Source organism: Balaenoptera borealis (genome assembly GCF_965194805.1).
Source record: "Balaenoptera borealis genome assembly, chromosome: 3".
NCBI classification, from domain to species: Eukaryota; Metazoa; Chordata; class Mammalia; order Artiodactyla; family Balaenopteridae; genus Balaenoptera; species Balaenoptera borealis.
Window position 1 is genome coordinate 144,244,355 of NC_138866.1, and position 24,310 is coordinate 144,268,664.

The 24,310-nt window shown below is 38.6% G+C and overlaps 1 protein-coding gene and 1 long non-coding RNA gene across 2 annotated transcripts in view; one reads left to right on the plus strand and one right to left on the minus strand.

The window, feature by feature from the left end:
• Positions 1–24,310, plus strand: part of AGBL1 (AGBL carboxypeptidase 1) — an 803,597-nt gene that overhangs the window by 482,299 nt on the left and 296,988 nt on the right. The window contains 1 exon segment of the mRNA XM_082388897.1: positions 2,337–2,513. Within this exon segment, the coding sequence (XP_082245023.1) occupies positions 2,337–2,513 (177 nt within the window).
• The window catches only part of LOC309627202, a 532,216-nt gene that overhangs the window by 158,331 nt on the left and 349,575 nt on the right, over positions 1–24,310 (minus strand). The gene's annotated exons all lie outside the window — the stretch shown is intronic.

Below are 24,310 nucleotides of genomic sequence, written 5' to 3' on the forward strand. Positions count from 1 at the left end.
AGCTTACCCCAAAGACTTGTGATGATTAAATGAATTAATGCATGCAAAATACATAGTAAGCATTCAGTGAAAAGATATCTATTATAATCTTAATGTTTGGGAAACTGAAATTAAGTTTAAGGTACAGAGCAAGTGTCAGGGGAAGAGTTGAATGTCCCAAGCCTTCTTGCCCCACCCAAACTGGGCAACCCCAGGAAACATTGAAGCAGGTCTCCAGTGGATCAATTCATATGTAGAGTTCATCAATTTCCTATTCATTTACAAAACAGAACGTAACAAACAAACAACCTCCAGTTATCACAGCTATCATCATCTTCATTGCTCACTCTGACATAGATCTATTTGTGTGAAATCAAAAGGGAAATGCAATGAGGACTTTACTGTAAATGAGATAGTTTGGAGCCCATTATTTAATGAATGGATAAATTGCCGCTATGGAGGTGTAAGACGGTACTGCCACTGCAGTTTGTAAATCTCACATCCTCCAGGCTCCAGTGAAGGGATCATAGCTCATAGAGCTCTCCAAGATGCATGCCATTAATTTGAGTATGTGGTTATTTGGAGAGGGGCCATACTAGCTAAGAAAACAAGGTTCACCTAAGTAAGAAAGCAAAGATCATTTAAATGATGTCAGATTAAGTTTTCGCAACAAGGTAAAACATTGATAAATTATAATTACATTCATGTATTCTTGATCATATTATATATATATATATATAGCAACTAAATATATATATATATACTTATATATATATATTCTATTTATGTCTGTTTAAGCAGTCCTCTAAAGGCCTGGACTAACAGATTCCATTTATTTCAGTGAATAGTTATGAAGTACCCTCTAAAAGCAGCATAGATTCATGTGCAGAGCTTTTCCTGTGAACAAGACACAAACTTCTAGGCTGCAGAGGAGATAGAAAATAAACAACAAATTACATACACAATAATTTAACTGTAATTGTGATGAGTACTCTGAAGGAGAAAAATGGGGTGAGGAATCGCAGGGAGAGAGGGACAAGAGTGGATAGATAAAATCAATTAGGAGGCAATTGGAGAAACTCTGAGAATAACATTAGCATTTCATTTCCCTTAAAATTATGATGCTTTAGGTCTGGAGGCTATGTAAGAACTTAGAGATCATAGTAGGTTATGTTAATAATTACATTAATATATATTTATATCATATATCATATAATAATTATATTCATCCTTATATTAATATAGTTAATGGTTATGTTAAACATGACAATAAGAGCCAGAGATACAATATTAAAAGATTTGCTCTTTGTTCTAGAAATGAACAAAACTGCATTTCCTTAACAATAATTCCTTAATTTATGTTCTCATCAATTTGTTCTGCTTCTGCATCTTGTCACTATAATTTGTCCAAAGACCCAATGCTATACTGTTTCTTATCTAATGTATATAATTTTCTATTATGCTCTAGTTTTTGGAGATTCTGTCAACACTGAAGTGAGAGAACCCTTCTTGTTCATGTCACAAAAGTTCTGAGCTAAGTGTAGTATTTCAGCTGTCCCAAAGACTTGGTGTACTTTCAACTCTGAGACATCATCTTTGGGGGATGGAAAGGTCCAATGACTAGAAGTCCCCTCTCTGTCAATCGGAGAGTGGCAAGGGTCTACTGATGCCTTCTAAATGGAAATTAAGTGATCTCACATAAAGCTTTTCTACCCTAGGAAAAGATGGTATATATGAATCCAGAGAGTATGGATTTTTAGAAGTTTTATAATTGGTCCAGCTTCAGATTTATGGATCAGAGAATGAGACTGAAATGTTCATTTTGGCAGTTCCAGTCTCTCAGGAAACAAGTGAACGTTATATGGGCTCCTGCTCAAGAATCATCAATGGCCCGTATGTCTGAGATAAGGGAAGTTCAGCTAGAAAACAGTGAGGCTGGATGGAGCTGTTCTCTAAATTTCAGTTCCCTGTGAAGTCTGTGGCTTTCCATGAGACTCAACTCAGCAATGTATGAGGCTGAATGTATGTTGCAACCTTGGTCCACCGTGATGCAGGAAGATGGGGTTGAAAGATCATACTCTTTGGAGTTGGCCATATTGGCATTTGGATCCCATTCCAGTCACTTTGTAGTTGGACTTGAACTATTTCTTTCTAACTTTTCTAAGCCTCAGTTTCCTCATCTTTCAAATTATTAAAAAAATTGGTGTCCATTACTCAGGATAGATAGAAGATTTATAGTTGCACATATTAAGTGTTTAATGTATTGAGATGCTTAATACATACTGAGAAGTTGTTTTTTATGATGCATAGCCCCAATCACCGGCAACTCATCATAATTTGATTTTTTTTAATTGTAGACTCTTCCCAAAATCCTTGATAAACTAGCACCAGCATTCACCTTAAGCAGCTGCAGCTTCCTCGTGGAGAAATCCCGAGCCTCCACAGCACGAGTAGTGGTGTGGAGAGAGATGGGGGTGTCCAGAAGCTACACCATGGAGAGCAGCTACTGTGGCTGCAACCAGGGCCCCTATCAGGTATGTGAGGCTGCGGAATATCTATGCTTTCTGTCTGGCAGCAGTACACTGTGATGCGGAGCTATCACACACCTCTTGTTCCTGCTCTCTAGCCTGAAAGAGGAAGACGTCTCCAGGTAGAGTCTGACCCAGCTCCCTGATCTTGCTGAAGAACTAGTTCAATGATTGTCTTCCCTGGCAGCACAATCTGTGTTGATCCTGGAAGCAATTTGTGCATGCCTGCTGATTTGGTTTCTCAATCATCTGCCCTTGCCAGCAAGTGGCAGGGGAGCCTCCCTCAGACAGGCACCCCCAGCTTTTATGGAACCTCTGCCTGGCCCTGTTTTATGCATGAGAACATTTTCTTTCCTTTTGCAACAACTGGGACCAGTGCCCTATGCATCATAAAAAAGACATAGGTCAGCATGTAGATATTGTCAAGACGTACGTGGATTGTGTTTCTCTGTCTTCTGTGCTTATCTAAATTAGCGGCTCTCTGTTATCCTGCTATCACCAGCGCAAACAGAAGCGTGTGCATGACATGGGTCTCCCCAAGATGAGTGGGGCTAGGACTCAAGTTCTAACATTGAGGGAAATGGCTCATATAAATCGTATTCTTTCTACCACTATATTAGCTGTATGAGTAGCTGGATGCTCTTACAGCGGGCTGTTCTAGCTGCTCGTCCCACTCCCCCACTAGAGGAGCATAAATAAGGGACATTGTGACAGTGCCAGGGTAATAGACTCTTTTAAGTTCATTAGGCAAGCTGAAAGACTACTCGTTGGTGACTTCTATTCAACCTCAAGAATACCTGGACCTCACCAGCCTTAAAGCTCATTGTGTTGGCTTTGATACTTTCCTGGAACTGCTAGGAAATGCTTGGCATCTCCATAATCTGGTGCTTGTGGAAATCTGTTAACTATCAAAGGCAGTCCAGGGAGTGACAGGTGATGAACATTCTCTAACTTCCCACCTGGTCAAAGAGATTTTTCAACACAGGGTTACTGAACCACCCATTTTGACCTATTAATTCTGTTAAATAGCCAGTTAGTTTGTCTACACAGTGGCTTGAAAGAATTGTTTTTATTACTGAATTAATAAACTATTAGACTGAATTAATCCTTATTTATCCACATTAATCCAATGCAGAATAAGAAGAGTGAGCTTGTTGGAGAGACATGGGATTGGGCATCCAAAGACCTCACTCTTCCACTTACCAAGCATGCTGCAAACTGCTTACCTCTGTTGAACCTATACATTTCATATATCAAACGCAGATATTAATAAGGATTCATCTCCTTCCTACTAGACAAAATTTTTGTAAAGGCCAAAAGTAAATACATATACAAATATAATTGGAGGTTATATCATCAGGAATCTGTTCATTCTCTTGACATTCAAAACCCATAGGACTGGAAAAAAAATAAGCCTGGAATATTGTGACTCTAAGACCTTATGGGTATAGACTTGTGCCTCCCTAGCTGTATGCTTCTTGAAGACAACTCCACACATCCCTCACAGATTTATTGGATTTGTGACTTTCATTGACTTTGTTTCTCCAAGCACCAATTCAGGCTAACAGCTTCTAGTCACATAAGTATCAATGCCATTCACAGTAAATCAACCAGACACTCCAAGGCCCTTGAAGCTGTTGTTTGAAAACTAAATGACTCATAAGTTCAGGCCCTCACCAACTCTTTGTCTTCCATGCAACATACATACTGGCTGTTGGAAATGACAGTGAAAGAGGCCTGTCCAGTGGGACAGCTTTCAGATATGGGCTTAGCATTTGCCCTGGGAAATTTTCCACATGGCCTTTGCATGGGGTCTCTATAAGGAAGAATGGAGAAGGAACTGACTAGAGAAAAGCCCTAACAGTGCCAGGTCTGGTTTTGTTTTAAAAATCCTATTCTCTATATGAAACACCTCTCTGAATGGATAGGTTTTCCCCTTCCCTTTGTTTTTCTGTCCTTACAAACATTGTCGAGTAACTGAGCAGAATTGCAGACAGTGACCAAGAGGATGGTGAGTAATTTTATATATGGGGGGGTGGAGGGGCACCCTGGGGAAATGAAACCAGCCCAGAGTTGGGTGTTTTGGTGATTTTTGTTTGAGGTATATATTGAAGTCTATGAGCTATAAAGCAGTATAGAAATTTCCATCCTGAACATACTGCAAATGATTTTTGTACATTGAGAAGCTGAGTCCCAGTTGGGTCCCGAGGTTATTATTCTAAGGTCATCTTTCCATTTTTTGTTTAGCATTACCATTTATACAAAAGATGGAAGATACTTAAGTATACCCACGAGAGACATTCCTTCCTGCCTTCATAAGAATATAAACATTTTTGCAGTTTCTCTGGTTAACGCAGCTTTAACGTAGTTCCAATCATTTCTCCCAGCACACTAAGTACCTGATCTGTTAGTACTGAAATGAAATATCATTTCTTACAGTGACATTTATGTTGGAACTGCATTAAAGAATATAAGCTATCACCTTCAAATAATAATTATTAATATGACATTTTCCCTTCTGTTTTCCAGTCTATAGTTGGCTAATTTAAAAAAAAAAAAACTTCTCCAGGTTTTGTTGTTTGGGGGATATAGTCTCTACTGCTAAGTTATATGCTTTGATCCATAATTTGTATTTAATGTGGAAGTCCCATCCACTGAGAGATTTACTTTCCGTATTAGGGACTGGCCCAAAGCTGTGGAGGCTGTTGAAGGGAAAAGCCAAAATGGAATGATGTGTCCTTTGTGGGCTCATTTTTTAGAGTCATTTTTCAGACTCTATGTGGACAGATGTGTACTTCACACTGAGTTGAGTGTTTGCGACCTGGAGTCACATGCATGGTGTGTTTGCACATGCGAAGCCATGTGACTGGGTCCCGTGGGCTGCTTGTGGCTTAGGAGGATGATGTAAAAGCTCCCACCCAAGCAGGCTGTTGACATGCTCCTTGACAGTGCTGCTGACTCATGGGATGGCAAAGAGGGTCTTAGAGGAAGGACAGAAGATGGGTGACTCAGCGGAGGTTTGAAGAGTGACTCAGCTGGGTGTTAATATTCCCTACCTGCAACTGCTTGCCTTGTATTGTGGACCCTCAAGCAATCCATCCACCACCAACAGAAGGATCTTTCAGTAACCCAAACCTATTCAAGTCAAGTACTGCCCATAACCCTCATTATGTCTAGAGAAAATCCAACTCCTCATCATGACGTGTAAGGCCTTTGACAATCTCCTCATTCATTTTTTTTATACTCATTGCCTTCTTTAGTATAGAATAGGTGTTATGTATCTGTGTTGACTGACCAATGACTAAATGGATAAGTGAGCAAATGAATGGTGATTTCCGGGTAGGGTCAGATGATTTTCCTCTGTCCATGGATAATTAGAAAAAGCAGAAGAAATCACCATGTTCCAAATATGACTAGAAGCCATTCTAAAATGGAGACTTTTAAGAGTTGCTGTAATTGGTGGAAATGGAAAATGCATAGGTGAGAGAGGGAAATGAGTAAGAACGCAACTGTGAGACCTCTTAGGCCTGTCACTATATACATGATTTGAGAGCATCTAATGGATTCTTTCCCAGAGTAAGGTGATTCTAGTCCTGGTGTGGAATTTCTCATGGCCACGTTCTAATAACAGGTGATGATTAGAAAAGAAGACATCCACTGTGCATGTGAGAGATGCTGGGATGTACCTCCTAGATCCCCCTGAAGAGGTGCTCATTTCCCCAGTGGCTCACAGCTGTGTCCATCACCAGAAATTACTTGTAGCTGGCAGAAACTGCCTTGACCAAAGCCATGGCTCCTCTGTGTGAGCCTGCATCCAATGGCTGGTCTATGTGGGGTTACAATGGCCTGGCCTCCTAGCCCTAGTTGGGAAAACTCCAAAGGGGGTGTCATTCCAGCTCCAGAACTCTCTGTAGGGTCGGTGGGGACCTCTGTTGCAATTGCACTGAGGTTCAACCTCCTCCTCTGCCCAATTCTGCTTTCCTCACCACTCATAGGTGTTGTTATGGTGAGAGCTCCCCAAAAATCCTTCTGCAAAACAAATCATAACGGTATTTCACAAAGGCTTAACTTAGAAAGTATAAATGTTGGAACTAAGCACTTGAGCTATTGAAGATGGTTTGATAGGGACAAATTCATAGAAGAAATTTAATCATCTCAACTTGGCTTTCAAGCCTCCCGGTGCCATCTCATTCACATTCTGCTCCCCTTAGCTGTTTTGGGAACACGGCCCACGCAGAATGAGAGACTGCAGCTAGGTACAGGGCCTCCTGCACTGGTGCTCTACTGCTATTGTGGGCCAGAAGAGAGATTGAGGGTATTAGTTTCCCATGGCTACCATACAAATTACCACAAATTAGGTGGCTTAAAATTATTCTGTAATGGTTCTAGAGGCTAGAAGTCCAACATTTAGGTCTTGGTATCACCACATACTCTCTAAAGGCTCTAGGGGAGAATCTGGTCCAGGGCTTTCTCTTAGCTTCTGATGTGTCCTGGCTTGTAGATGCATCACTCCAATCTCTTCCCTTTGTCATCACATGGCCATCTCCACTTGTCTGCCTCTGTCTCTGTGTCTTCTCCCTCTTCTTATAAGGACACCAGTCATATTGCATTTGGGACCCACCCTATTCCAGTATGACCTCATCTTAACTAATTACATCTCCAACAATCCTATTTCCGAATAAGGTCAAATTATGAAGTTCTTGGAAGGACACTAATTTTGGGGAGACCTATTCAACCTAGTACACTGGTCCAGGCAAGAAAGTACAGAATATTTAGATCCAAGAACCAAAAAGAGGTTTTTATTTCTGTCTCCATATTTCTGTGCTGTGAATCCCCAAACAAATAATAACTACTCTTGTTTTCTCTCTACCTCATGATCAAGAAATTAAGAAGTTTAGATTCTCTTGGAACATTTTGGAACACAAATTAGAGAGTCATGCCGTAATTAATGAATGCTGATTAGTGCTGCTTGAGTATTATAACATGCAGTGCCCTTAAATAAGCAATAATAACAAACACGTCTATTTACTGTGTATTTACTGTGTACACGTGGTATTTACTGTGTGTTAAGCCTTTTGCAGCTATAAACTTACTCCATTTTTTGCTACCACAGGACAAAACACTGCAAAGTTGTTTTTATCATCATCATCATCCTTATTTTACAAATTGGGATACTTAGGCAGAGAGGTTAAATAACTTACTCAATGTCACACGGTTAGTAAATTTTAGAACCAGGGTTTGAATACAGGCACATCTGACCCCTCACGCCCCTGCTATCTGCCTAGTTGAATGTCATTGGTGAAAGGAGCCCTGGGCTTTGGAAACAGGAGACCCAGCTTCTGCTTTTGGCTACCACTAAGTAAATTTGCAACAAGGGGTTTCTTGACTATAATAAGAAGGCATAATTAGAACTGAGAAATGGGCATAGTCTCTGGTAAATTATGTTTGAAATAGGCTGCCTTTGCTGGGTATCCATGGGGCTTATGGATTACCTAGATCAGGGTGACCTGGCATGATTCTGAAACCCCTAAAAATCTTCTGCAACCACTGCTGGGTATGTGGTTTTTCCAAGGAGAATGTGCTCTGCTTTTAGCACCAATTAGCTAGTTGTCAGGAGCCTTTGTTCATCCATCCCATCTTGTCACACCTCTTCATCCAACTTGACCTGTTTCTTTTTTGACCTTTCCAGAGTAAACAAAGAGGGATTGGAGAATGTAATACTATGAAGTGGAGGCTTTCTACCAGCAGGGAAAATGGGGGGAGCGAGCGGTGCTGGTCTTCAGTGAAACAACCTATTGAAGTTTGAATTAGGCAAGTTCCTACATTGTTTCCTACACTCATTTCACTTCCTAGTGACATCTCTCCTTTTCCTCTTAGAGAGCTATTGCTCTCACACAGCTCTTTGGACCTGACCAGTCTTTAATTGAGGACACTTCTCTTCCTCAAATGTCCCAAGTTGCAAGATTGCCCTTCTGCCAGGGTCTACACACACATTCTTTGGCCACACACACATTTTATATGTGTGTATCACACATGTATGCACAAACATACGTGCCTACCAGTGGTTCCCCATAGATTTATACTGGAAGTACGGTTTATTGTTTAGTGTGGGTGTCTGTGTCAGACATAGAGTTCCAAGGAGAGCTCTGCACTTAGCAGTCATCACTTTGAGACCTGACCTCTATGAATTTTGGTTGTAGTAGTGGTTTCCTCACAATCCCTGCCTATGGAGATGCTGTTAAGACTGAATGAGCAATTGCCTGTAAAACATTTATCATTATGTTCATAGTAAACACTCATACTTACTTATTGTAAGTATGTACCATTATTTGTACCTTTATTGATGGTATATAAGAATTTTTAATGGTTGTTTTCTATTTTCATTTTAAATAAAGACACTGAGACTCCAACTTTTATCTATAATTGTCTTATTCAGATCTTCTTAATTAGAACCTTTGGGGTTAGAGTTTAGGTATCTGTGATTTTATTAACTTTACTATGAAGCCAGCGTTGAGAATGATAGACTTTGACTTTTACTGAGGCTGATATCCATATATCTATATTTATAGATTTAGCTATACAGCTTCTGTCTGTATTATCTAGACCTTTCCTCTATTATCTACCCTTTATTCTATCAAACTTCATATGCAGTCTAAGCTATAGAATAGTCAATTTATAGCTGAGGTTCTAGAGAAAGGGAAGGGGAACTTGTGAGCCTGCTTCTAGCGGAAGAGTGAGGTGTGGAGGACAGGACAGGAAACAGATTTAAATTCCTCCAAAATTGCTGAATTTAAAAGCCTATTCTGATCACAAGCACAACTCAAGAATATATTTTGGATCATTATTCTCTTGGAAGTCATTTTCCTGTTCTACAGGCAGCCTCATATTGGAATATAACTCTTTCTGAGCTCTGAATGAGAGTTGGGTGTATCTTAATTTCATTAACATAAACTGAGGAATAGTATTTCTCAAACGTTAATGTGCATAAGAACTACCTAGGGATCTTATATAATGCAGATTTCTGAACCATGTCTCCATTTGACCTGGGGGATGGCCCAGGAATCTGCATTTCATCAAGCACCCCTGGAAATTCATATTCTCAGTCACTGAGAGATGAGGCAGGATACCCAGAGGTAAAAGGCGAGATGGTTTTGAAACTAGTTTTTGTGGTTTCTGTTTTTGTTCTTTCTCCTGATTCATTCTGGCCTATGGAGAATTTTCCATGGCTTTTATTGTAAAGTCTCAAATTCTCTGCCTCTCCCCCACCTTTAAAAAATTTTTTTTGATGTGTGTGTGTGTGTGTGTTTCATCTGTACGTTTAGATAACTGACTTAGTTCTCCCACAGAAGCTGTATTTAATAAATGTCTAATATCCCAGTGAGAGTTTAAAGACATTTTTGGTTTTGTTTGTTCGTTCGTTTTTCTAGCTTCTGAGACACCACCAGGTTAAAGTTTCTTAAATTGCCTGTAGAACAAAAGTGTCTAGGAACTGATATAATTATATACAAAATTGTTTGCCTATGTGTACACTTTTCTGGGGAGAGTGGCTACAGTTTTTAAGATATTTTTAAAGGGTGGGCAACCCACCCAAAAGATTAAGAGCTCATGCTTTAGTTTATTGAATCCAAGATCTCCAGACGGCCCATCACAGCTTCCCAGTGTCTGCTCTTAAATCAGCTCTAGAAGTGCTTGGCTTGACTTTGTGAAAAGCAAATGGAGTCTAAATCGCTATTTCTTCTACTTATCAATTAGCACAAGAATAATGATGTATCTCATTAAGTGTGTATTGGAGTAACTTCAGTCTAAATCTTCTGTGATTGCACTTAGGACACTAATCTTTTCAGGATGCTGCTTCTCACAGGTGGTCATTTAGACTGAGGAGCAGCTGCCTCAGCTACACCTGGGATCTATGCAGAGTCTCAGGCCCTACCTATTGTGTCAGGATCTGCATTGTAATAGGATCCCCAGGTGATCCGTGTTCCCAGGAAAGCACTGATTTAGAGCATCCTTGGTCGGCATGGAGGTGAGAAAGGATTAGGGGTGAAGAAAGGGAAAAGTTAGGGAGTTCTAACTTTTCCGGTAGGCAAGGACATAGTTCCCAGAATTTTTGTGCACTAGAAAGAGATGCTGTATGTGGATGTGATTTAAAAGGTGAAAGTAATCCCCAATATGAGACCTTTTGTTGATCGGTGCCAACATTTTAATGCTAGATGAGTTTGTTGTTTTTTCCCCTGCATCTCTATTCTCTAACAACCATCCCCATTCTAGGGCTTAGAAAAGAGGACCATTTCCCAAACGCCTGCTTTACCATTGAAATGCAACTTCAGTCCTTTGTTGAGACAAATATGAAATCCAGATGCTAAGGTATCATTTTAGTATGAACCTCTATTTGAATCATTCATGTCAATCCCCTTTTTCTTATTAACTATGATTCAACAAGTGTTGCCTTAGTGTTCTGTTTTTGTTTTTGTTTTTTAACCTCTTTGTATATCTCAAAGCACATTATGAGCCATTTATTAACCCACTGCAGGCTTAATGATGTAGTGAAATATTGTCCTCATTCTGTAGCCCTCCATTCCAAAAAGTCTGTCAGCATTATGATAGAATGTTAAAAGGAATTAAATAAAAATTTAGAGGCAGAGATGCTAATGAGGTTGCCAGCAGGGGCCTTTCCTGGGATTTCTAAAACCCTGGGAGCAGTGAATTTTATATGCCCGTTGTAGAAAATGGTTCATTGTATCAAAAATAAGGACAAAATCTGGCACGTGGGATAATCCAATGAGCCTCTGATGACCTCTGTCTGTTAAAAATAATTTGGCTTCAAAGGACCAGGGAGAAGAAAAGACGGTTTATCTCTAAATCTTACTCTCTTCATGTGATTAATGTAAATGCAATAAGCCAGATGCCCTAAGAGAGCAGATATAAAACCAAAGAAAGGATTCATTTAATCTAGGGTTTTTTTTGGTTTTGTTTTCATTTTGGGGTTTTTTGTTTGTTTGTTTGTTTGTTTGTTTTTAGCTTGTAACATAGAGAAAAAGGATTGGCCAAACCCAAGATGCATTTCTTTGGTTCTTGGTACATGATTGAGTTCCTCGGACTAGCATCTCCTTACAAATGTGCTGAGAAAGGAGGGTTCAGGCTATGAAAGTATTATCCACAGGGTATTCTCCTCTACAAAATGGAGTGGACCCCAGACCACAATACCCTCCTTGACTAGGAGGGGCAGGTAATGGTTCTATTCCTCCAGCCAGTTTTTTGATATTCTCTACCATGACTTCACTTCAATGGAGCAGCCTCAGAAATTTCTATTTATAAAACTAAGCAGTGATTCTCCTTCTGCCTTCCCTGAATGTAAATGAGAAGAGAACATTTTAGAATACTTTGAACTGTGTTGTCAGAAGGTAGGCATTAGATATTTTTATATAAATTTATCATTGTTTCATCAATTAGTTAACACATATTTATTAGGTATCTACTTTGTTTTAAGCTGAAGTTTGGGACTTGGGGATATATATAGAAAACTAAAAACACTTAGCCAAAGTCAGATACATGGTCAATTCATCTTCACTCTTCATTCATTCTTTCTTTCATTCATCATTCAATAAACATTTTAAAAAATCCAGACAGTATGTTAGGTGCTAAGAATATGACAGAGAGTGGAATTGACAGCTTCCTACCCTCCCAGAGTTTATAGTCCAGCCAGAAAGGAAGTTAATTAAGTAAGCAATAACAACAGAGAGTAATATAAAACAACTGGGTGCTATAAGAGAACACAGAAGGAGATAATTTAGGCCTTCCTTCAATTTTGGTTGAGTTGAATATAAATTATCCACAAGTTAATTTTTTGTGAAATTGGGGAGGATAACTTATGTGACAAAGTAGAAGATAATTGTTTGAAAGTAGGGTAGGGTCAGGGAGTGCTTGACCTTTCTTTCATCCTAGTTTCCTTTCATGCTACTTTTTTCTCATTTCATATTTCTAAATCTCCATGGAATTCCATGCTGGGGGTGTGCATTAGGCTAAACCCGAGTACACTGGAGCACTCAAGTATAATATCCTACTCCTTTCTCTAGCATGCCTTCCTTCAGGAAGCACCTGAAATGTTCTGCAGGTGTTTCTATGGCGCTTATAGTTTACTACACCTCCCTAAAGGCACACGTCAAATCAGAAAGATCAAAAATATCTCAAAATCCTTTTTAGACTGATAATGAATGATGGAATGTAAATAAGGGTAATCTTGATTATTTTATGAAATGAATTTCTGTATACCCGCAAGTATTCCTGAAAGCAACAAAAATCACAGCAATAAAAATACCCTCCCTTTGCATAGTCATTTATAATTTGTAAAACACTTTCATAAACTTTATTATCTCAGAGAGCCAGAAAACCGCCATAGACCAAGTGTGAGAGAAAATGAAAGTGGGAGATAAGAAATGTGAGCCAGGAAGGAGATGGAAAGTAATGCAAAGTGCTGCATTTCTGGTCAAAGCAGGCAGGTAGGTTTGCTCAGCTATGTGGGGTGCGTCTGGACAGGCTGTGTGCAGAACAATTTCCCAGAGGGGTTGTGGAGAAGGAAGGAGAGATTTATCTGCCTGCTGCACACAGCTCCACTTCCTGTTTCCCATTAGTCAAAGTGTGAGCCCAGAGAGTTGAACAATCTGGCCCCCTTTGCAGCCACTCATACAAGTCCAGAGATGGTGAGAGAAGCCAGAAATTCAGAGTGTGAGGCTAGTGGGCCTGGCTCTATAGTAGCAGCAATGAAGGAAGTTCTCGTAGGAATGTAACTGGTCCACCCCAGGGTGTGGAGCTGTGAGGGCCCAAACAGAACTGGGGGCACTTAAGGCAAAGTTTGCTCACTACTGAGGGTCCAGCAGCTCATGTCACCAATGGAATCTGAGGAGGCACCTAAGATATGTCCTATACAATTCCCAAGAAAATCTTTTTATATTTTTAATCGTAAACATTATAAAACACAAATTGACAATATTCAACAAAAATATTCATAACTTTTTATCCTAAAGTTTCACTTCCAGAAATTTAATTCCAGAAGTGCACAAAGATACCACATACGAGGATATCACTACTTGTTAATAGTGAGAAAATGGAAACAACCTTAATTCCCATCCGTAGAGGACTGATGAAATAAACAATTGTCTGTTTAACAATGGATGACTCAGACAAAAGGAAGAAGATAATTACATTCACATGGCCTTTAGCATTTCTGTACACTAGCTCCATCATGTATTGATTGTTTTTTGGGTACATTATTTACTCCTTTTAACCTTTTGTGTACTCATCAGAAAAATGGGGATAATGATTATACCTTCTTCAGCATATTTGTATGTAAAGCACTTAGTAGACATAAAATACTAACTAATCTTTGTCTTCACTGTCATCCTCCTAACTATCCTCTCCCATAAATATATATAATATATAAATGTAATAAATATAATAAATATATGTATACGTATATGTACACACACACACACACACACACACACACACACATATATATATATATATATATATATATATATAATTTTTTGGGGTTGGCCAAAAAGTTCGTTCAGGTTTTTTGGAACATCTTATGGAAAAACCCTGAATGAACATTTTGGCCAACCTATATAGATAGAGAGAGAGCAGAGAAAGATTTATTGCAGGAGCCAAGTAAGGAGAACAGGTGGCTCATGCTCAAAAGACTTGAACAGCCTGATGGGTCTCAGGGAAGAGTTTTCAAGGGGAAGGTGAGGGCATCTCCCTTATATATTGCTAGACTCAACCTACTGACATGAAAACAAAGATGAAGAAAATTTAAGTGGCATTCCAAGTGCTTGATAACTTGTCGGTGGTGGAATTAGAATTTAGGCTGTGTTCTAATTAGAATTAGAATACACTAAATCCTGTGTTCTTTAATTATACCATGTTGCCTCACTTTGAAGAAATTTTCAGGTGTCACAAAGCTGGGACAAGCAGTTATTGAGTTACATGGCAAAATTTGTGTCTAAAAAGATCTTAGCAAAATGGAATCCTGGGCATAATATCAAAATAGGAACTTAACATGGATAATTGGGAAGTCCAGCATTTGGTTAAAACCAAAAGAAATCACTCCAGTACAAGAAAGTTTATAAAAAAATATTTAGGGATTTTACTTACTGGTAATGTAATATGATTAAAATATGAACTATGACTGTTAAAAATGTGAATATGATATTCGATTGCATTAAAATTATCATAATGCTTAGAATGAGAAAGCTGATATTTCTGCTTTCTCTAACTCGGTCTAATTGTACTGAGAAAAATGTGTTCCATTCAGTAATATGACTTGATTTTCAGGCACTTAAGGGAGAATTGTAGTAGAAGTATGCAGTGGTCAGGTAAAAAAGAGCCTTTTGAGCCATCCTAAGGAAGATGGAGTTTACTTTCAAAGATAAAAGTTGTCCATCAGTATGATTTAAGAAGAGAAGTAATGGGATCATATCTGTTCCTTAACAGCTGTGTGCTGACTGGGACTGGGGACAGGGAGACTAGTCAGGCTATTGTAACCGTCCATGGCTGGAAGGAGGGCAGAGATCTTGGAAACAAACAGGAGAGACAAATTCAAGAAATATTCAGGAGGTGGACTTGACCAGAGCTGATAATCAGCTGAATGAGGTAGTGAGGGGTGAAGAAGTGGGAAGACTCTAGGATGACTCCCGGGTTTCTGGACTGGATTCAAGGTAGGAAATGTAGGAAGGGGAATCATCTTGTGGGCATGTGTGAGAGAGAAAGGATGATCGTATACATAGGCAAGGGAACTCACTACTACTTTGGATATTACAAAAGAAACTAAAGAAACAGAGTTTGGCTTGATGGGTAAACTCTATAGCCAATTCCCTTTGTGAAGTTCTTGATTTTGTGATCAGACCATTAATGGAAAAGAATGCGAAATTGCTGTATTGACCTTATGAGAAACTTTCTAACATACACCCATTACTGTTTCAACACCACTGACCTTATCCTCATTGTGGCTTAATTTAGATTCTAATGCTTATTCCTCTATATACTCCAAAATTCTTATTATAGTTTTCCTTATTGCTACTAACTTCCTAATGCAAATCTGTACGTTTGGTATTATTTTGACTGAAGAAAAGAGCCCTGGGTCAAATTTAACTATATATACTTTTCTTTTTTTTTTCTAACCATATTATAGAAAAGTTTAGGGGAACAAAATAAGAAAAGTAGTATGGCTCATAAATGTATGAACCTGTGTCTATGTCTTCCATTTCTTTTGTCACTTTGATAGTTCTTTCTAGACTTTGATCATATGTACATATTTACGGACTTGTTATCAATCAGTACATATATTTGTGAATTATTTATTTTTAATTAACATTGTATCATAAGAATTTCCCACATTTCTCCGAAAACATCATGCTTCTAAAAACTGCATTTTTTCCAACATTACATTTATTACACTACAATTTACTTAGAATTGTTAGACATTTAGTTTGCTTCCAAAATTTTGGCTGTTTTATGCAACTCTAAGAAGAAGATATTAATCTATAAACTTTTCCCCACTCACCACCAATATTTTCAACTAATAGTTTAGAGTTCCAAAGCAGAATTTCTAGGTCTAAGTACTTAAAAAAATTGGTTTAATTGGATATTACAAAATATCTTTACCAGGTTAAAACCTGGCTTGGCCTTGACTCCTTGCTTATGGTCAGTGTGAGAAGTTGTATTTCCACTTGGGCTTTTTAATTTAACCATGTATATAGCACATTTAAACTGAATGCACAGTCAACTCAGCATAGGAAGGAAGGCAGAATAGAAATATAATGACAACTTTTATTTTTTTAAAAATTCTCAAATTCTTGCATCTCACAATTTTGATAGGCTCCTTCTTACTCTTTTTTCCCCCAGACCAGCTAATGGGAAGATCAAGTGGCAACATTTCTTATGTTTTCTCATTCAGATATATTGTCATAGAAAGGAATTCATAGGTTTGTTTGTCAATTTATTTTTTAGCTTTTGTGAAATGATGTCCTAAAAGAGGCCATTGAAACAACCATAGGGTTGACTTCCAAATTGGGTCATCATTTTATCATTCAATTGAAATCTCATTTACCACTGAAAAGCATTGCCAGTTACCATAACAAATCAATTTTTTGTGTCCTAACACTCCTCAGACTCTCCTCCATCACTCATGAATGGGTTGAGTACAGCTGTTCATGATCAACCCCAAAATATAATCCAGAAATAAAATCTTCCTCCCCCCAAATCTCCTTGATATAGATACTTCCTCACTGGCTCAACATTGGCACAGAAATAAGACCATTTGTAGTCTCAGGTAGGAAACATTAAAGAGATTGCCAAAGAAAGTGGTGAAATGGAAACCAGAAGACTTCATCAAGGACACAGGATATGAGTTTAATTTGGATTATGAGTTTCTTAGGAAATGCTTATGGATATATGTTAGCATGAGACATTAAACAGATTACTGAGGCAGTAAGCTCTCTAGCTCAGAGTTTCTCAGCCTCAGTACTACTGACACTTTGGGCTGGGCTATTCTTTGTCGAGGGGCTGTCCCGTGCATTGTAGGATGTTTGGCAGCATCCCTGGCCTTTCCCACTAGATGACCGTAACAGATTCTAGTTGTGACAACCAAAAATGTATCCAGACCTTGCCAGTTGTCCCCTCGTGGGTCAAAACCACCCATAATTGAGAACTATTACTTACCTGCAGTTGTTTAGTTTCCCGTGTCCCCTCTTTGAGTCTCAGATTCCTTACCTACAAAATCAGAAAATTGAACTAGATGATATCCAGTTTTCCTCTAACTCTAAAGGTGTTTGAACATGCCAGAGCCAGAGAAACAGATTTACTGTGTATATGATCTTTCAAACCCTAGACTTTTGTGATGCCTGAAGTTTCAAAATTGCCACAATGTTCTGAAAGGGTTTTAAAAGAAACACTATGGTGTTATCAGTTGGGGAATGTAAACAAGATGGGCTACTGTTTTCTCTAAGAAAAAAAAAAATTGTTAGAGACCAGAACTAGAAATTTTATTTGTGCTAATGTCCTAAAGTTTCGAGATGAGAAGCAAGCTGGAGTATGATGGAATCGGAAGATAGGAGAAAAGTGACCAAATCTAACAATAAAATAGAAGTGAAGGCAAAAACCAATAAATTTCAAGTCTGAAAATACCCACATCACTTCTTTTAAACATAAAATAATCAGATGATAAGAGGAAAAAGCTTCAAGGAATCCAGGAACTGATTTCCTAAGAGCATATGTTTCCACTGGAAGGCTTCTTCTTTCATCACTCGGTTACTTAAGTTTCATGGGAGACTAGGTGTGAAATCCATTAACTGCTTTTCCAGTAGATTGAAAGGAATCACTAGTATTGATACATTCAGAACACTGGTAAGAAACAGAAGTTCAGACGTTCTAGAATGGCTGTGGGGGTGGAGCAGGAAGGAGGCGATGAAGAATAGCAAGCCATGCTCCACATTTCACTGCCGTCACCATGGAGAGAGCTTTTGTGATGCTCGGTGTCTATTTGGACACACAAGCATGCTGCCTGTCAGCACGCCCCGTGTGCCAAATAGAACCAATGGATTTGGGTCCAGCTTCACAGGCAAGGACATTCTCACCTGAGAGAGAACAGTCGACAAAATTCACTCAGAAAGGAGAAGAGGAAGGGATATTAAATCTCTCTCTTTTGCTTGGTCTCTCACTCTCTCTCTCTTCTCTCCTAACCCTGCACTTCTAAACTATCTAGCAGGGCAACTTTCACAGTCATACAGTAAGCATTCATGACTGTGAAGGATAACTAGTAATGTTATTTAAGTGCTTGCCATGAACTTGAAACCTGACTTGGCCTTGACTTTGTAATACATCATGATACTTATTAGAGCTTACTATGTACTCTTATGTTTGCATGTATTAGATTAACTGTCAATATAAACCTTTAAGGTAGTTGTTTTTTCACCTACCTCTTTAGATAAGGAAATTTGAGCAGAGAGTAGTAGTTGGGTAATGTGTCCAAAGTCACACAGAGAGTAAGTTGAAAGAGCTGGGATCTGAACCCAGTCAGACTCACTCCTTGAGCCTCTGCCCCTTGCTGCTATGTCCTACCACTTCCCTGAGTGTGTTATAGCATGGTCTTCATTCTAACTGCCACCTTATGAGTAGTTATTATTTTTATCTTTTTTCCACAGATGAGGAAACTGAGGTACAGGGAGGTTGAGTCATTTGTCAAAAGTCACATAGAAATGAAGTAAGGAATCAGGGATTCCAATCCGATTGGCCAGCTCTCAGTCTTTGCCCTTGCCTCTGTGCCTTCTGCCCCCTGTGGAGGAGCTACAAGGACTTGTGCTAAGCTACTGCCCAGTGAGGTAGATGTCATTGGAGTCACACATAGGGTGGCATACTTTCCTTGTTCAGAGAAGGAGGATGTTACATTTTGCTGCTTGGAAAGGGGTGTCCAAGAAGGCTTCATGGAAGGGGTGGTATTTGCTAGGGCTTGGGGAAATGGGCTAATTTTACAGGCAGAAGTTGAAGGGAGGGATTTCTAGGAAGGTAAAACAGCATAAGCAAAGGCATAGAGGTTGAGTTTTGCAGGGTGTTCCTGAAAATGTTCTTCAGTTGGTCATGGAGAAGTTTAGGGCAGTGAAAAGGGTGTAGTCTTTCCTGAAACAAATAAGCTGTAACTTTCTTGAAGATTTGCTTGAAAGTACAGCAATTCAGGGAAACTCAGAACTCAGAAAAAAAAATTAGGGGTTAGAAAGAGATATGGGCACACTGACGAAAGCCAGTACCAATGGACAGCCTTAGAAAGTGACCAAGAACAAGGCAGATGCTGCCATGGGGACGTCTGTGGTAATCACCCAGCAGTGCCTGGGCTGGGTTACCTTTAGAAGTGGGAATCATTCCAAAAAATCACAAGACGAGAATCACAGCCCAGTAGGAAACTTCTTACTCTTCCACAGGCCCTGAGGACTCACTAGAAAACCAGTTATCTTTCAACACCATCCTTTTTCTGAGACAAATTACTAGTGTGTAAATGTATCGATATGGAAAGTGTTATGAACAACTAACATACCTATGCTGGGCACTATTGCCAGTGATTCTAAGTATTAACTCCTTTAAAGGTATCAATAATGTTTAACAGCACAATTAGCAAATTACACTTACAGTAAGAATATGGTTTATGAAGAGAATTTTAAAAGTCTGCATTATACCTTCATTAATTGAATACTGTGATATTCTACTCTACTGACAGGATACAGTTTCTACTGACAGGATACAGTTTCTTCAATGAAAGTGAATAAAGAATCTAAGCTTAGGGGGCCTCGGTCTCTTTTTTTTTTAATTAATTAATTAATTTATGTATTTTTGGCTGCGTTGGGTCTTTGTTGTGGTGCGCGGGCTTCTCATTGCGGTGGCTTCTCTTGTTGCAGAGCACGGGATCTAGGCGCACAGGCTTCAGTAGTTGTGGCTCGCGGGCTCTAGAGCTCAGACTTAGTAGTTGTGGCGCACGGGCTTAGTTGCTCCGTGGCATGTGGGATCTTCCCCGGACCGGGGCTCGAACCCGTGTCCCCTGCATTGGCAGATGGATTCTTAACCACTGCGCCACCAGGGAAGTCCCGGGCCTCAGTCTCTTAACCATGTTATCAAAGACTGATGCAGTTGGTCTCCTCCAGTTATCACCAAGAAGAGGATACAGCCAACAGGAACCCTGCCAGCCCAAACAATGGGGCGTGTCTGGGTAGAAGAACATTGATAGCAGTAGCTATTGAGGACAATTCTGTCTTCTGTGCCCTGCATGGGGGAAGTTACTGCAGGGAGGGCTGAGATCTGTCAGATTCAACTTTTCAACATTTTTAATAAGGCTGAAGCTCACATAGACCTAGATCTCATTTGCCTGGGGTCAGGCACCACGGGAAGCAAATCTGATCAAATTCAGCCCCTGGAGTGTCGGGCCCAGGAGCACAGCAGGCTCATCTCCAAAGCAGAGAAATACTACTCCTGTAGTATTCTATTTGCAATCCAAATAAGCTCTGTTTTTTGTTCTCCTTCTCAGGCAAAATTTTCACCCGACCCTAGGCAGCAGTAACTGAACAAAGACCCATATTTGTTGAGAGTGACTCCTCCCTAGAGAAAACTAGAGCGAGTGTCTTTTGCTTTTTGTTAAACCTTTATTAATTTTTGATCGTGAATAATATGTGTTATCAATGTTCACTGAGATAACTGAGAAAATACTGATGGGGGAACAATATAAAAAATATTAAACATCCCTCATGCACTTTTACCATTTTCATGTATATCTTTCCAGAATCTTTATGCATATATTTGTATGGTAAGTACATAAGCACATATAAACAAGTATTTTTAAAAATATGAATAACCTGTAATTGTTGTTTTGAAATCTATCATTTGGGGGTATCTGTTTTATTCTGAAATTATTTCACTTACAGAAATGTTTCAAGAACAGTATAAAGTACTGATCACCCAGATTTACCAACAGTGTGCATTTTACCCAACCTGCTTTATAATTCTCCCTTCCTTTCTTCCCTCCTTCCCTCCTCTTTCCTTCCTTCCTATCATCTATCAATCTACCTCTTTATTTCTCTAATCTATCCTCTATCTTTCCATGTATTATTCTGAATCATTTGAGAGTAATTTGGAGACATCATGCCCTTTTAGTCTGTGTTTACTGAAGACAAGGACAATCTCTTATATAGCCATAGTAAAATATTCTCTTACATACTATTATAAATTATGAAATCAAACAATAAACCTTGATGCAGTACTATATCTAACCAGAGTCCATCTTCAAATTTCATCAATTATCCCAATAATGTATTTTATAGCTCTTTTCCCCTTGTTTTGGATCCAGCCCAGAATCACATATTACATTTAGCTGTCATGTCTCTTTCATTTACTTTAATCTAGAACATCCTTTATCTCTCTTAACCTTGACATTTTTGAAGGAAATGTCCCTCAAGTGGATCTGTCTGATTTTTCTCCCATTGTTAGATTCAGTGTATGCATCTTTGACAGGTATATCACAAAAATGATGCTGCATCCTTTTTGGTGCATATCAGGAGGTACATAGAGTATGTTTATCCCAGTATCAATGATGCTAATTTTATCACTTGATTAAGGTGTTGTCTTCCAGGTTTATCCATTGAAAACTTACAATTACCCCCATTGTATTAAATAGTTTTCCCATGGGGAGATATTTTGGGACCAGAGAAATGCCCCCAAATAGGGTATTTCTCATCAAACCACTAGCTTAACATCTACTTAGATTTTTCTCACTCCATCATTATTTTTTGTCTACTAGTTAGCTTTCTATGACAAGAAAAAACTTTCCCTTCCTATCTATCTGTGTATCTATCTATCAATTTGGTAGGGATTCATGGATTTGTCAATGAATTATAGGCCATCAGTGTCATTTATTTTGTAGCTCAAATTTCTCCACATGTGGTAACAGGGAGCCCCTTCATCCCGTCTTCTTTCTTTTTGGATATATTCTCATCGTTCTCTGAGCACTTCATTAGCTTCTGGCACCACAAAATATTCCTCGCCAATTTTGTACTTTCTCCATCCGGGCTGTGGAATCCAGCTTTTCCTTCATGAAACGATGGCTATTTTCATTGAAGAAAAGCATTTAGAAACCACTGTCTGTGGACTAGGTGTGCTCATTGCTTTCTCATCAGACAGACCTAGGAGCTAGGAGATACATATATAGCATATATATAGACAGGAGGACATACAGATTTCTCCAGTGCAACACCAAAGAATATATTCTAATCTTTCTTTTTTTCATATTTTTAGTTGTCTTTTCCAACAGTGAGAAACCTGGTGAGATAATTGAAGAAATTTCTGCATTATTCAGCAAACATATGAATTGCACTGACTAATTTTAAAATCAACTTTATTGATATTTAGTTTATATACAATAAAATGCACCCATTTTACCTGTCCTGTTTGAAGAGTTTTGTCAATGTATATACCACTGAAACCACCAACCACAATCAGGATATAGAATATTTCCTTTTTTTTTTTTAAACATCTTTATCGGAGTATAATTGCTTTACAGTGTCGTGTTAGTTTCTTCTGTATAACAAAGTGAATCAGCTATATGTATACGTATATCCCCATATCCCCTCCCTCTTGAGCCTCCCTCCCACCCTCCCTATCCCACCACTCTAGGTGATCACAGAGCACCAAGCTGATATCCCTGTGCTATGCAGCTGCTTCCCATTAGCTATCTAATTTACATTTGGTAGTGTATATATGTTAATGCTACTCTCTCACTTTGTCCCAGCTTCCCCTTCCTCCCACCCCATGTCATCAAGTCCATTATCTATGTCTGCGTCTTTATTACTATCCTGCCCCTGGGTTCATCAGAACCATTTTTTTTTTTTTTAGATTCCATTTATATATGTGTTAGCATATGGTATTTGTTTTTCTCTTTCTGACTTACTTCACTCTGTATGACAGACTCTAGGTCCATCCACCTCACTACAAATAACTCAATTTCATTTCTTTTTATAGCTGAGTCACTATAAAACTCTTAGAGGAAAACATAGGCAGAACACTCGATGACAAATCACAGCAAGATCCTTTTTGACTCACCTCCTAGAGTAATGGAAATAAAAACAAAAATAAACAAATGGGACCTAATGAAACTTAAAAGGTTTTGCACAGCAAAGGAAACCATAAACAAGACAAAAAGACAACCTTCAGAATGGGAGAAAATATTTGCAAACAAAGCAACTGACAAAGGATTAATCTCCAAAATATACAAGCAGCTCATGCAGCTTAGTATCAAAAAAAACCAAACAACCCAATCCAAAAATGGGTAGAAGACCTAAATAGACATTTCTCCAAAGGGTATAGAATATTTCTAACACCCCCAAAGTTTCCTCATACTGCTTTGTAATTAATCTTCCACTGCAAAGATCAGCTCTAGGCAAACACTGAGCTCCTTTTTTGTCACTGAAGATCATACTTCCCATTTCTAGAATTTCATATAAATTGAATCATAAAATAAGTGTTCCTGTTTCTGCTTCTTTTACTCAATATGATGTTTTTGAGGTTCTTCATCTGTGTGATGCTGATTTTTGAATGATAAACCAACCTTGCATTCCTAGGATAAACCATATTTGTTCATAATTTGTTAACTTTTTGCATGCTTCTAGAGTCATTTTGTAAATATTTTGTTAAAGATATGTGCATCTGTGCTTTTGAGGTATATTTGTTTTGAATCTTATTCTTTATACTATTTTTGTTCAGTTTTGCACACAAGGTAATGTTGGTCTCCTAAAATGTGGTGGAAAATGTTCTTTCTTCCTATACTTTATTAAATAGCCTGGAGAATATTGGTACTATGCATTCATCAAATATTTGACACAATTCACCAGTGAAATCATCTGGTCCTGGGATTTTCTTTGTGGGAATTTTTTTTGTAATGATATAAGGCTTTGGTCACATTCTAGTAGCTTCAAATATGTATATATTTAATTTAGTCCAATACTGAAATTTATAATCTGGGGGCAGGTTAGTATGACACATAATGCTTGTTCATTACCAGAAGTACAACAAAGTAAAATATAATTTTTTAAACTCAACGATATATTGGGGCACATTTCTACATCAACAAATACACACAAGTACTGTAGAGTATTTCATTTTATGCATGTATTGCAATTTATTTACCTGATTTTTCCACTTGTGTATTCACACTCATTTTCTTTAAACCCACTCTTTTGAGGCCTTTTTTACTCCAGTGACATTGCTAATGCCAAGCT